This window comes from Aquarana catesbeiana, linkage group LG09 (genome assembly GCF_042186555.1).
Source record: "Aquarana catesbeiana isolate 2022-GZ linkage group LG09, ASM4218655v1, whole genome shotgun sequence".
In the NCBI taxonomy this organism is placed as follows: domain Eukaryota; kingdom Metazoa; phylum Chordata; class Amphibia; order Anura; family Ranidae; genus Aquarana; species Aquarana catesbeiana.
The window spans coordinates 165,739,316-165,753,119 of NC_133332.1; the positions used below are offsets into that span (position 1 = coordinate 165,739,316).

Below are 13,804 nucleotides of genomic sequence, written 5' to 3' on the forward strand. Positions count from 1 at the left end.
AACCTAATATATAATAATATAAAGCAATGTATAACAATAACACATGTAATAAACTTGTCTCATGTGTAAAAAATATTTTTTAACTGAAAATAACATTTTTGAAAAATCTGACAAAAAAAAGAGCAAACATTAGGAAGAGGAACTTCACTCCTATTTTAAAAAAATAGTCAGCACCTACAAATACTCTAGCTGTTAACATTTAACAAACAGGTACTTATCAGCCCAGGAGTCCAACCCTGTCTTCACCGGAACCGATTCTTCATTGAACTTCTGATCCTGTGACTTCCTGATGTCTCACAGCAGACTCCCCACTGCTCAAGATTGCGCAGTGCTGTCAGACTAGTCTAGTCTCCTGGAATTTGTGATGTATCCCAGGAGGTTGCAGGTACAAAAACGTATAAGCTCCTAGAAGAAAAAAAAGCACAGCAACTTTTTAAGAGGAGGGGGGGGATGAGCAATACTTTCACTTTTAAGTCAATGTCTGCTTCAATGAACATTTTATTATTGAGTGCATTGGTGCCTATATAGTAGTTGAGTTCATTGATGCCTACATAGTTACAGATAAATGCCAGAGAGTAAATATACAAAGCTTTGTAAAAAAAAAATCTTGAAAAGAATGGGACAACAAAAATGTCAAAGTTGTAAATTGCAAACAATCCTCACTACCCCTTAATAAGTTAAGAACAAATTAAATGATGAATTAGTAAGTAAATAATTTTAGTGTAGGTGCTGCAACCTGTAAAAACCTGAATATACGATTCTAGCAAGATGTATAAGTGAAATAAGGTGCACAACCTAAAATTTACAAATACATTTGTGAAAAGGTCAGTGAAAATAAAAATCAACCTAAACTGCAGGCTGAAAAATAGTTCATTCAAATATATATGTGAAATCCGTCAGAGGGCTTAATATTGTCCTTATTATATAACGCCCAGAAGATATATATGAGACTTCATTGAAAAAAATTCCTTCTGTAACCTGGGAATATTATCTTCATCAAGTATTCTCCCGAACGGAGCGATAATGGTGTAAAAAAAAGGGGCCGCTTACCAGATATGTAGAACCCCCACTACAGAGATCTTATGGGCTCAGACAAACCAGATACCTAGGACGGGGACGGCTGATCCAGACATCCAACAGGATTCCTTCCTCAACAGACACTTCGGAACAATGTCGGTTCAAAAGGCTGCAGTGTTCTCCTTGTGCTCCTTGTCCAAGTAGGATATTCGTGAGGTATAGTATAGTATTTAGGGGAGGAAAGAAAAGCGCCTGATGGTGCAGTAGATTAAAAATCCTTTTTATGCCATATCATGGACAGCTGACATCATGCAGGCATTTAGCAGAAAAACATTCAAACGAAAGTCACAGCCGCGGCATAAGCCAGTCAGCTGGAACATGGTGACGTCGGGTCCTAAAGCTCCACCCGACGCTGTGTTTCTCCGTAATAGGCATCGACTGGGAAAGGAGACTCAAATGTCAAAGTTGCCTAAAAAAAAAAAGGCATATGCCCACAGGCGCCCTTCTTAAAGGGGCGCCCATCTGTACATGACCAGATATAGGGGGGTGCTGGGGGTGGGTTGGGCATGGATTGAACGGTACACAGCTTGATTACCCACCCCCTACCCACATTTCCAGGAGATGAGCAATCCTTGGAGGAGGTAGGGGATAGGTAGTCAAGCCGTGTACCATCAGATCTAACAGGATTCTGTATTATCTGCTGTATGGAGGTACTTTGTTATTCCTGCTCTCTCCTCGCTGACACTTCTCCTGTCCTGGACTTGCAGCAGGCATGGGTACAATGTTCATGTGGGGGGGGGACCTGGGGGGCACAGAGAGCCTTACTAATCTTGTAAGATTGGAGGGTGGGGATGTTTGTGCTGGGAAAGGAAGGATAATGGGGGAAGGATGGGTTAATTTGTGCTAGGAGGAATGGGCAGGAAACGTATGTGTTAGGGGGCAGAATTGGGGAATATTTGTGCTATGAGGGGAGAATTGGGGGGGCAGAGATTTGTGCTGGGAAGGATAATTTAGAGGAGGTTGTGCTAAAGGGATAGATTTGAGGAAAGTTGTGCTAGGAGAGGGGATTTGGGGGGAGAACTTACAGTAAAAGGGGGCATTTAGGGGGAGGATTTACTCTAGGAGTGCAGATTTGGGGGGAATTTATATTAGGAGAGGGGTTTTGGAAGAAAAGAGAATGTGTGCTGGGATGGGTGATTTGTGGTGAATTGGGGGGTAAGTGAGCATGTTGAGTAGTGCTGGTTTCTTTTTTTTGGGGGGGGGGGGGCGCTTCAGAATTCTATGCCTATATGCTCCTGAGATGTAAATCCCGCCCTGGGCAAAAAAAAAGGAATAATGCTAGCGGCTATAGCCAAATCGAATGTTAACAATCCGACAGGCTGGTCGTTCCCAAGTCGATTGATGGATCAACTTGGGTACAATCAGCCTGCCCATACATGGATGGAATGTTGGCCAGTCCCTGCCAAAAATGGCTGAATTGTGATTCGTGTATTGCTGGCTTACGCCTAACTCTGGTGACCATAGGGCGGCACAGTCATACACTGTGGAGCTGCAGCAACAGGAAATGGAAGGTAAGATTATGAAAAGGTATTTAATACAACAGAATGGAGGGAAAAGGGGATTTGCCTGTCTTAAGGCCCCCCTTTTCCTTATAGGATCGTGGCAGGAGCAGTTGCCAGGCTCCCCCGCTGTGAGGAATCAGTGGGAAAGCCTGTGATTGGTTCCCCAGGTCAGCTGACCTGGAGAATTCTAGAATAAAAATTAAATAAATAATATAATAACCCCTAAGGTTAGGATAGGTCAATTAGGGTCATCTGACCCCCTGGAACATTCTGGAATTCCAGGGGGTCCCTAATATAAAGGGCTAGCTTATAGGGTCCGGGGCCAGTCGCCTGAAGAGGAACAACAGCGGAACTTCTCGCTATAGTACACAGCAGAAGAGCTATTGTACTACCGCTTGTTTGATTCTCTTCGGCGGTAGGAAGACCCTAGTTCGGCAACTTTTGGAGCGGGCGGCAGTGGAGCGGGGATAAGATTGGATTCGCCGCTGCCTCGAGTTACCTGAAGATCAAGCTGAAGGAGCGCCCGCCGGAGACATCATTGATCGGATGGAAGATCGTTTGGATGTCAGCAGCGCTGTGGAGGAAGAGGTGGAGCCCAGCGGAGAGGTTCCGTTTCCTGAACACACCCCAAGCGACGCGGCTGAAGGAGGAGCCATGGCTGGGCATCTGAACAAGCGGCGACGCATTCGGCGGCGAAGATTCAGCCCGTCCCCGCCCAGGTCCTCAGCACTGAAGAAGGCGGAGTCGGCCATCCAGAACAAGTGCCGCTTGTCTTGCACTGACTTGGGAGGTAGTAAGGGGCGGAGCAGCCCAGATCGTCCCCTTTTGATGTCATCGTCTCCAGGACAACAAGCAACGCCAGGTCCGGCGAGATTCTCCAGGCACCGAAACATGGTCGCTGCGTCTTCCAGCAACACAAAGACAGCAGAGCTTCAATACTCCGGGGCAGCTGGCTCCTCCATTCCAGTGCTCTGTGCATCTCAGCAGCCGATTCCATCTGGCACTCTGGATGGAGCTGCTGGAGGTGAGACTCTTCCTTTCAATTTAATTAGTCGTTTTTCTTCTTATTAGTCTGATTTTGTAGCAGAGTTTCAAGCTACCACTAATTCTTTAACTCAGACTGTGTCTTACTTCAGGCTCACGTGATAATGTTTTATTATCTTCTGATCCTACTGCTGTTATATGGGCTTCTGATAAGGTTTCTAGGTCAGACAAAGTAATTTCCGATGCAGATGTTTTTTCCAAAGGTAAAACGACTGTGGTTAACAGTGATACTAGTGTTTTACCAGATGTTCATATAAAAGAATCTGTACAGTGTTTTTTGTCACCTTTGGGTTTCCATTTATCACAAAGTATTAAAGAAAAAATCTGGAAAGGTGAATTTGTAGATATTTTATCACTTTTACCATCTAATAAGGAGTCTTTTTTGAAATTGGATAAAAGTGATAAATCTGATGAGGAACATCGCAGAAATACCCCTAAATCTTTTTCTAATTGGTTGCAAGGTTTTTGTATTTTTTCTAGAGTACTTTGTGAGCGTTTTCCGGATAGGAGCACGGGACTTTTTCAACACACTGATATTATTCAGGAAGCATACAGTTGTTTTTCAGGTTTTGCTTGGTTCACATATGATGAAGCATTCCGTCACAAAATGTCTATTTACCCTGGTTTACAGTGGGGTTCTAAAGATGTAGGTTTGTGGCTTAACCTTTTCCTCCCACAGAAACCAAATCTTCCCAGGTTGAGTGCAGGTAATGTTCTTCCTCCATCATCGACTCCTTACAAGAAAGGTATATGTTTTTCTTTTAATGATAATCAGTGCAGATGGCCCACTACATGTAAATACAAACATGAGTGTGCTCTTTGTGGTGGTTTACATCCTGTATCAAAATGTTTTCGTAAAATGTCTGCAGCAAACCAGCAACAGCCTCAAAAAGAGTTTTTTCTCAAAGGCAATAACCCCGGTGAATTTAGCAAACATGCTCCCGTGGCTTCAGCGGTATCCAAATCGAAAGACAGCGGATCTTCTCATTAGGGGTTTTAAAGATGGGTTTTTCATTCCAAAATTTCAAGGTTGCACTTCAGTGAAAAAATTTAAAAACTGTCTCAGAATTACATTTGGTGGTTATGCCAAAATTGGAATCTGAACTTGAGCTTGGCAGGATTTCTGGTCCTTTTGATCACCCCCCTTTTATCAATTTTCATTTATCCCCATTGGGTTTAGTGCCTAAAAAAGGAACTGGATACGTATCGTTTGATGACTTATCTTTTCCGGCTGGTTCTTCTCTGAATGACCAAATAGATGAAGATTTATCATCTGTTTCTTACGCATCTTTTGAACAAGCAATACAAAAAATTTAATTGTTAAATGGTTCTGTGTTATTGGCAAAAGCAGATATTAAATCTGCTTTCAGGCTTCTTCCAATTCACCCTAGTTGCTTTAATTCTTTGGGTTTTCAATTTAATGACAAATTTTATTTTGACCGCTGTCTGCCAATGGGATGTTCGCTTTCATGTTTTTATTTCGAGGAATTTTCTACCTTTTTGGAATGGGTAGTAACTAGGGATGAGCTTCGAGTTCGAGTCGAACTCATGTTCGACTCGAACATTAGCTGTTCGCAAGTTCGCCGAACAGTGAACAATTTGGGGTGTTCGCGGCAAATTCGAATGCCGCAGAACACCCTTTAAAAGTCTATGGGAGAAATCAAAAGTGCTAATTTTAAAGGCTTATATGCAAGTTATTGTCATAAAAAGTGTTTGGGGACCCGGGTCCTGCCCCAGGGGACATGGATCAATGCAAAAAAAAGTTTTAAAAACGGAAGTTTTTTCAGGAGCAGTGATTTTAATAATGCTTAAAGTCAAACAATAAAAGTGTAATATCCCTTTAAATGTCGTACCTGGGGGGTGTCTATAGTATGCCTGTAAAGGGGCGCATGTTTCCCGTGTTTAGAACAGTCTGACAGCAAAATTACATTTGGAAGGAAAAAACCCATTTAAAACTACCTGCGGCTATTGCATTGCCGACAATACACATAGAAGTTCATTGATAAAAACGGCATGGGAATTCCCCACAGGGAAACCCCGAACCAAAATTTAAAAAAAAAAAATGACGTGGGAGTCCCCCTAAATTCCATACCAGGCCCTTCAGGTCTGGTATGGATATTAAGGGGAACCCTGGCCAAAATTTTTTTTAAAAAATGACGTGGGCTTCCCTTCTAAATTCCATACCAGACCCTTCAGGTCTGGTATGGATTTTAAGGGGAACCCCGCGCCAAAAAAAAAAAAAAAAAACGGCGTGGGGTCCCCCCAAAAATCCATACCAGACCCTTATCCGAGCACGCAACCTGGCAGGCCCCAGGAAAAGAGGGGGGGACGAGAGTGCGCCCCCCCTCCTGAACCGTACCAGGCCACATGCCCTCAACATTGGGAGGGTGCTTTGGGGTAGCCCCCCAAAACACCTTGTCCCCATGTTGATGAGGACAAGGGCCTCATCCCCACAACCCTGGCCGGTGGTTGTGGGGGTCTGCGGGCGGGGGGCTTATCGGAATCTGGAAGCCCCCTTTAACAAGAGACCCCCAGATCCTGGCCCCCCCCTGTGTGAAATGGTAAGGGGGTACTTACCCCTACCATTTCACTAAAAAACTGTCAAAAATGTTAAAAATGACAAGAGACAGTTTTTGACAATTCCTTTATTTAAATGCTTCTTCTTTCTTCTATCTTCCTTCATCTTCTTCTTCTTCTGGTTCTTCTGGTTCTTCCTCCGGCGTTCTTATCCAGCATCTCCTCCGCGGCGTCTTCTATCTTCTTCTCCTCGGGCCGCTCTGCACCCATGGCATGGGGGGAGGCTCCCGCTCTTCTCTTCATCTTCTTCTTCATCCTCTTCTCTTCTTCCTTCTTCTCTTCTTCTCTTCTTCATTTTCTTCTCCGGGCCGCTCCACACCCATGCTGGCATGGAGGGAGGCTCCCGCTGTGTGACGGCGTCTCCTTGTCCAACGGTTCTTAAATAATGGGGGGCGGGGCCACCCGGTGACCCCGCCCCCTCTGATGCATGGGACATGACGGGACTTCCCTGTGGCATTCCCCGTGACGTCACAGGGAAGTCCCGTCAAGTCACCGTGCGTTAGAGGGGGGCGGGGTCACCGGGTGGCCCCGCCCCCTGTTATTTAAGAACCGTCAGACGAGGAGACGCCGTCACACAGCGGGAGCCTCCCTCCGTGCCAGCATGGATGCGGAGCGGCCCGGAGAAGAAAATGAAGAAAAGAAGAAGGAAGAAGAGAAGAGGATGATGAAGAAGAAGATGAAGAGAAGAGCGGGAGCCTCCCCCCATGCCATGGGTGCGGAGCGGCCCGAAGAGAAGAAGATAGAAGACGCCGCGGAGGAGATGCTGGACGAGAACGCCGGAGGAAGAACCAGAAGAGCCAGAAGAACCAGAAGAAGAAGAAGATGAAGGAAGATAGAAGAAAGAAGAAGCATTTAAATAAAGGAATTGTCAAAAACTGTCTCTTGTCATTAACATTTTTGACAGTTTTTAGTGAAATGTTAGGGGTAAGTACCCCCTTACCATTTCACACAGGGGGGCCGGGATCTGGGGGTCCCCTTGTTAAAGGGGGCTTCCAGATTCTGATAAGCCCCCCGCCCGCAGACCCCCACAACCACCGGCCAGGGTTTTGGGGGGCTACCCCAAAGCACCCTCCCAATGTTGAGGGCATGTGGCCTTGAAAGAAGATTTGCTGGTTTGGCTGAATTTTTTGATTCATTTTAATGGGAGGGCTTTTTGGCAGGAGGATTTCGTTTTAGATAGAGACTTCTGCTTATCTACTGACTCGGCAGGCTCTGTGGTTTCGCAGCAATTTGGGGTGATCATTGGTGTGCTTCCTCTTGCCCGCAGAGTTGGATAAGCCAGGGTCTCTGCAGTAATATTGTGCTCCTGGAATTATTCCCCATCATTGTTGCTCTTGAAATTTGGGGAGCTCAGTTTGCAAACAAACGGATCCTTTTTAGTACTGATAATAGAGGCGTTTTGTTTGCAGTCAACTGTTTGCATTCCAAGTCTCCACCAGTAATTGCGCTTCTGTGTTACCTGGTTTATAAATGCCTTTGTCTAAACATATGGGTTAGGGCCAAATATATTCCAGGCAAGCAGAATGAGACAGCTGATGCTCTTTCTCATTCGCAGATGAAGCGATATTTCTCCCTTTTGCCGACAGCGGATTGTATCGGCATTCCTTGCCCATCTCTTTTGTGGGACATCGTCTAGTGTCAGAAAACGTTCAGAAATCATTGGCCACAGCCTCTTGGTCCGGTTATCGGTCCTTTTGGTTACTTTGGTTGCAATTTTTGGAGTCTATGCAGGTCCAGTTTTCAAATTGTTCGGAACCTATGGTTTTGTCTTTTTTGGAATCGCCCAAAGATTATTCTTGGTCACATATTTACAAAACTCTAGTTGGTATTTTTATTTTTTCAAAAATTAAATAATCTAACTTTCTGTTTATCTTATTTTTCTGTGATACAGGCTCTTAAGGGTTATATGAAATTGCATGCTACTATCTTTTTGTGTTATTACTAGTTCAGTTTGTTTTTCTCCTTTTGAAGCAATTCTTTTTAATGCAGTTTTTACTTTGGCCTTCTTTGCGGCTCTGCGTATTTCTGAAATTGTATCTAGTAGTAAAAGAAACCCTTCCGGTTTATGACTGCAACATATTATTCCGGAAAACACTACTTTAAAAGTTTTTATTCGGGCTAGTAAAACTGATCAAACAGGTAAAGGCACCTGGATACGTTTATTATCTTGTCCTGGGTCTCCAATTTGTCCTGTTATGAGAATGTCGTCTTACCTGGCTATTCGTCCAGATAAGGGAGATGTTCTTTTTATACACGAAAATGTGTCTCCTCTCACTAAATTCCAATTTAACAGCGTTTTGTCCAGATGTTGCAGACAATTGAATTTGTCAGGAATCCGTATTTCATCGCACTCTTTCAGGATCGGTGCTGCCACAGAAGCGGCAAAATTAGGTTCTGGTTCTGACCGTATTAAGAGTTTGGGAAGGTGGAAATCTAATTCTTTTAAATGATATGTACATCCTAATACTTTTGTTTGATTTTTTATAGGTGTACCTGGAGTGGTCTGGATTATTGGACACTCTTTCGTATTCTGGGCGCATCATCGCGCAAATGATCGATATTATACTTCAAATTTAGGTTTGGACCCGGAGAAGTTCCAAGTTTTTTGGTTTGGTAGAAGGGGTATGCGGTGGGAGGAATTCATTTTTGAATTTAGCACACTGCACCTTTCTTGGCCAGCACCAAAAATTTTGATTTTACATTTAGGAGGGAATGATGTAGCTCAGATGTGCACTTTGGACCTGATTTTTAATATTAAACATACAATCCATCTTATTAAAATGTAATCTCCTCAGTTAGTAATCGTTATCTGAGATTATTCCGAGGCTGCGTTGGTTGGATTCTATTGTTTTTAAACCTTTTGAGAAAGTCAGGAAACGGATTAACAAAGCTATTGAAAAATGTATGGCTCCGGAATTTGGCTTTTCCTACCGCCATGTTGATCTGGAGGGGGGTATTTCAGGTTTTTATAGATGTGATGGGGTCCACTTATCGGATATTGGCTTGGACATAATGAACCTTGCTTTTCAGTCATGTATTGAACGGGCCGCGTGCTGGGGTTTGTGACAGGTGGGGTTGTGCCAACCCCACCTGTCATTTGGGGACAGTTTTATGAAATATTATTAAAGTCAGATTTGTTTTTCAGCTTGAGTCTTAGTGGCTGAGCTGTATTTTATTAAATATTTGGTGTTGAGTTATTTCTATGTCTGAAATGAATATGGATGTTAATTTATATTGAATAAATATGTTTATAAGCCAGTAATATATGCCGCGGCCAAATTTTATCCAATAAAATAGTTTATCAACAAAGTGGTTTTACCGAGTTTTCATTTTGTCCAGACATTCCTGCCTGTGATCCCATGGAGGGAAAAGGGGATTTGCCTGTCTTAAGGCCCCCTTTTCCTTATGGGATCGTGGCAGGAGCAGTTTCCAGGCTCCCCGGCTGTGAGGAATCGGCGGGAAAGCCTGTGATTGGTTCCCCAGGCCAGCTGACCTGGAGAATTCTAGAATAAAAATTAAATAAATAATATAATAACCCCTAAGGTTAGGATAGGTCAATTAGGGTCATATGACCCCCTGGAACATTCTGGAATTCCAGGGGGTCCCTATATAAAGGGCTAGCTTATAGGGTCTGGGGCCAGTCACCTGAAGATTATCAACAGCGGAACTTCCCACCCCCCTTCCCTTGTCGCGGCTATGTTATGTGGTGTGGTCCCCTTTGCTAATTAAAGGTAAAGGGGGACAGTTTTATGAAATATTATTAATGTCAGATTTGTTTTTCAGCTTGAGTCTTAGTGGCTGAGCTGTATTTTATTAAATATTTGGTGTTGAGTTATTTCTGTGTCTGAAATGAATATGGATGTTAATTTATTTTGAATAAATATCAATAATATATGCCGAGGTCAAATTTTATCCAATAAAATAGTTTATCAACAAAGTGGTTTTACCGAGTTTTCATTTTATCCAGGCATTCCTGCCTGCAATCCCATATTTTTTTTTGTGTCTTCAACTGGGCTTTGAGGGAATAAGAAAGGTTCATTCTTTTAAAACAAACTATTTAGTTTCATCTACACAATATCTGCAAGAAAGCAAATTAGTTGCATTTTTTCTGGAAGACATTTCTAAAATGTAAGTAGCAATTTAACTAAATTAGTATGATTCGTTAAAATGTCCTTTTACTATATCGCATTTTTGACATAATAGAACAAACAATGAGGTGTGGAAAGCTTCAAACTTCACACTAGCAGTGCTTGAAAATTCCTGGCAATATCATGCTTTATTTCTTGACGTTAACAAATGCTGACAAGTGTTTTCAAAGTGTTGGGTTGACTTTTGAGTGTTACGTTCTTTTTGTATGTAATTCTCTGTGAAATTGCTTTTGGGCATTTTTAAAGCATTTTGAGAGTGTTTTTCAAGTGTTGCCATAGACTATATAATAAAAGATGAAATCACTTTGGAAATGCGGTATGCTTTTTTTTTTTTTTTTTTGCAGTCCTGCTTTTCATAATGATTAAAGGGGTTGTAAAGGTGTTTTTTTTTTTTTTTAAAAATAACAAACATGTCATACTTACCTTCACTGTGCAGCTCGTTCTGCACAGAGTGGCCCCGAACCTGGTCTTCTGGGGTCCCTCGGCGGCTGTCTCAGCTCCTCCCCGCAAGCATTTACCACCTTCATGCGAGCTCTCTCGCACGGTGGTGAGTGCTTGCGGGCGCGCTCCCGTGATACAGCCGGCGGCTATAGCCGCTCGCTGTATCACTCGGCCCCGCCCCCCGGCGCGCCGCGTCATCGGATGTGATTGACAGCAGCGCGAGCCAATGGCTGCGCTGCTTTCAATCCATCCACTGCAGCCAATCAGCGGCCAGGGTGAGCGGAGGAACAGATGTCGGGAACGCGAAGCTGACTTTCGAGGCGTCAGGTAAGTAAAACGGGGGGGCTGGGGGCGGCGGTTCTGTCAGAAGTTTTTTCACCTTAATGCATAGAATGCATTAAGGTGAAAAAACTTTTACCTTTACAACCCCTTTAATGTGAATAAGTATTGTTGAAAACACTGCCTGTTTTACGTCCAAGACATTTTCCAGCACTGGAACAAGCAGCAACAGCTTGGAAATGCTGATGGTGTTAAAGACTTATGGCCCCGTACACACAATCGGATTTTCCGACAACAAATGTTGGATGTGAGATTGTTGGCTGAAAGTCCGACTGTGTGTATGCGCCATCGAACATCTGTTGTCTGACTTTCCGCCAACAAATGTTGGCTAGCAGGTTCTCAAATTTTGCGCCAACAAAACTTTGTTGTCGGAATTTCCGATCGTGTGTACACAAGTCTGATGCACAAAAGTTCACGCATGTTTTCTGGCAACAAAAGTCCTATGGTGCAAAATCCTATTGTGTGTACACAAGTCCATCGGACTTTAGTTCAAAGTACAAACTCGCATGCTCAGAACCAATGCAAAAGATCAGACAATACAGAAGTTGACCAAAAGGTGGCGGTAAAGAACTGAAAAACCACGTGATTTGGTGAAAGTTGGCTGAAAAAGTCCTGCTGTGTGTATGCATACCAAGTTCAGGGCCAACGCCCTTTGGACAGAAATCCACTGAAAAGTTTGTTCGAAGTCCGATCATGTGTATGAGGCTTTAGATGCATTACTATTCACTGTCATGGAAAGTGAGTGGAAAATGCACTAGAAGAGAGCAAGAATTATTTTACAGCATCACACCTGCAATGTATCAGAAATAAAAAAATGCTGTTTATTTGACTATGGTGGTGGTGATGGTGATCTCCATTTTGATGGTGTTGTGGTTATCAGTGCAAACAATGCTGTCTGCATCTAAATTATACATTATGAACCCCCCCCCCTAGTTTCTCTGTTACGTACCTGCTGGGTCCCCCCCCCCTTCCCCTCTCTTTACCTCCTGAGTTTCTAGTTCTATCTTCTCTAAGAAGAGTTCTGAGTAGCGACAGTAGCTCACCCTGCCTCATCATATAGATGTTCTATGGATATAATATTGTTTTACACTGGTATGCTATGTACACACGATAGGATTTTCAGACAACAAAACCGTGGATTTATTTCCGACGGATGTTGGCTGAAACTTGTATTGCATATACACGGTCGTACAAATGTTGTCGAAAATTCCGAACGTCAAGAAGGCAGTGATGTACAACACGTATGACGAGCCGAGAAAAATTAAGTTCAATATCCAGTGCAGCTCTTCTGCTTGATTCCGAGCATGCGTGGAATTTTGTGCATCGGAATTGTGTACACACAATTTCCGACAACGGATTTTGCTGTTGGAAAATTTGAAAACCAGCTCTCAAATTTTTGTTGGCGGAAATTCCGACAACAAATGTGCGATGGAGCCTACACACGGACGGAATTTCCGACAACAAGCTCACATTGAACATTTGTTGTTGGAAAATCCTATTGTGTGTACAGGGCAATAGGGTGACATGATATGAGCAATCATCTGGGACTAATCGATATACTAGACTGTCCATTTCATTTGCATATGTATACCAACCTGACATGATGCATTTGTTGAGATATGATTGTATGTATTATATTTGTGTCCTTATTTCCAAATGTATTGTGCAGCTATTTCAATAAACATTCCTAAACTATACTGACTTTTTAAATCTATCCATTTGCATTATGTGTGTGCATTGCTGCACTAATCTAGAACTTACAACATAACTGGATAATTTGATATATGAGTTGTTTACCCTCCTCTTAAATGAAATTGAGTATTTGTTCTCGTTTTTTTTTTTTTTTTAGGAGATGGAATGTTATCTTGGGAACACCATGAGCCAGACACCTTTCGGCAACCTGCTAACAGAGAAGCAGTAAGTGCAGTCATTTGCAGAAATTAGATTCTGGTATGAAAATATTATGCGTACCACTGCTTCTTGAAAGTCTACTGGATAATAAAACATTTAGGGCCTGATTTACTAAAGTTTGAGTGAGGAGAAGTGAACTATGGCCTATTTTGTTTTCAAGTTTCCCTGCTGGTAGTAGATCAAGCACAGGACTATCTCACATTATTTCACTTCATGCTTTAGTAAACTAGACCCTTAAAGTGAACTAAAGTGTTTACATTATTTGAACATGTAGTAAAACAGATTAAAACAAGCTTTAACTGATTTCTGTATCTAAAAGTATTGAGAAAAGTCAAAGTTTACGATAGAGGCATTGCAATTTAGCTCTTTCGCTATTACGTTAGTTGCACCAGCCATCTTGCCAGGTTGCCAGTCCTCTAATGTCTAAGCTATTAGAAACTGACATAGGACCTGTTTACACCATATGCATTTGGCTGTGCTGGGCAACCCTGCCCAATGAAGTCCCGACGCATAGACAAGGCAATTTACTTTAGGTTCGATGAGTTCAGTTCACACCACTGTGCTACAGCGATGTGTGCTGAAAAAAAAATGTACTACTTTTTTCAGCACATTGGGGGTTAGTGGAAATCAACTTTGCACTACGAGTGCACTTGAAAGTGCACTGCAAGTGCACATGGAAGTGCAGTCACTGTAGATCTGAAGGGGACATGCAAGGAGAATAAAAAACAGCATTTTAGCTTGCACATGATTGAATGATAAAATCAG

General features: G+C 42.8%; 1 protein-coding gene across 2 annotated transcripts in view; it reads left to right on the plus strand.

Moving 5' to 3' along the window:
* The window catches only part of CHRDL1 (chordin like 1), a 268,432-nt gene that overhangs the window by 186,772 nt on the left and 67,856 nt on the right, over window positions 1–13,804 (plus strand). For both annotated transcript variants that reach the window (XM_073599363.1, XM_073599364.1), the window contains exon 5: window positions 12,978–13,045. In XM_073599363.1, coding sequence (XP_073455464.1) covers window positions 12,978–13,045 — 68 coding nt within the window. The remainder of the gene's footprint in view (window positions 1–12,977; window positions 13,046–13,804) is intronic.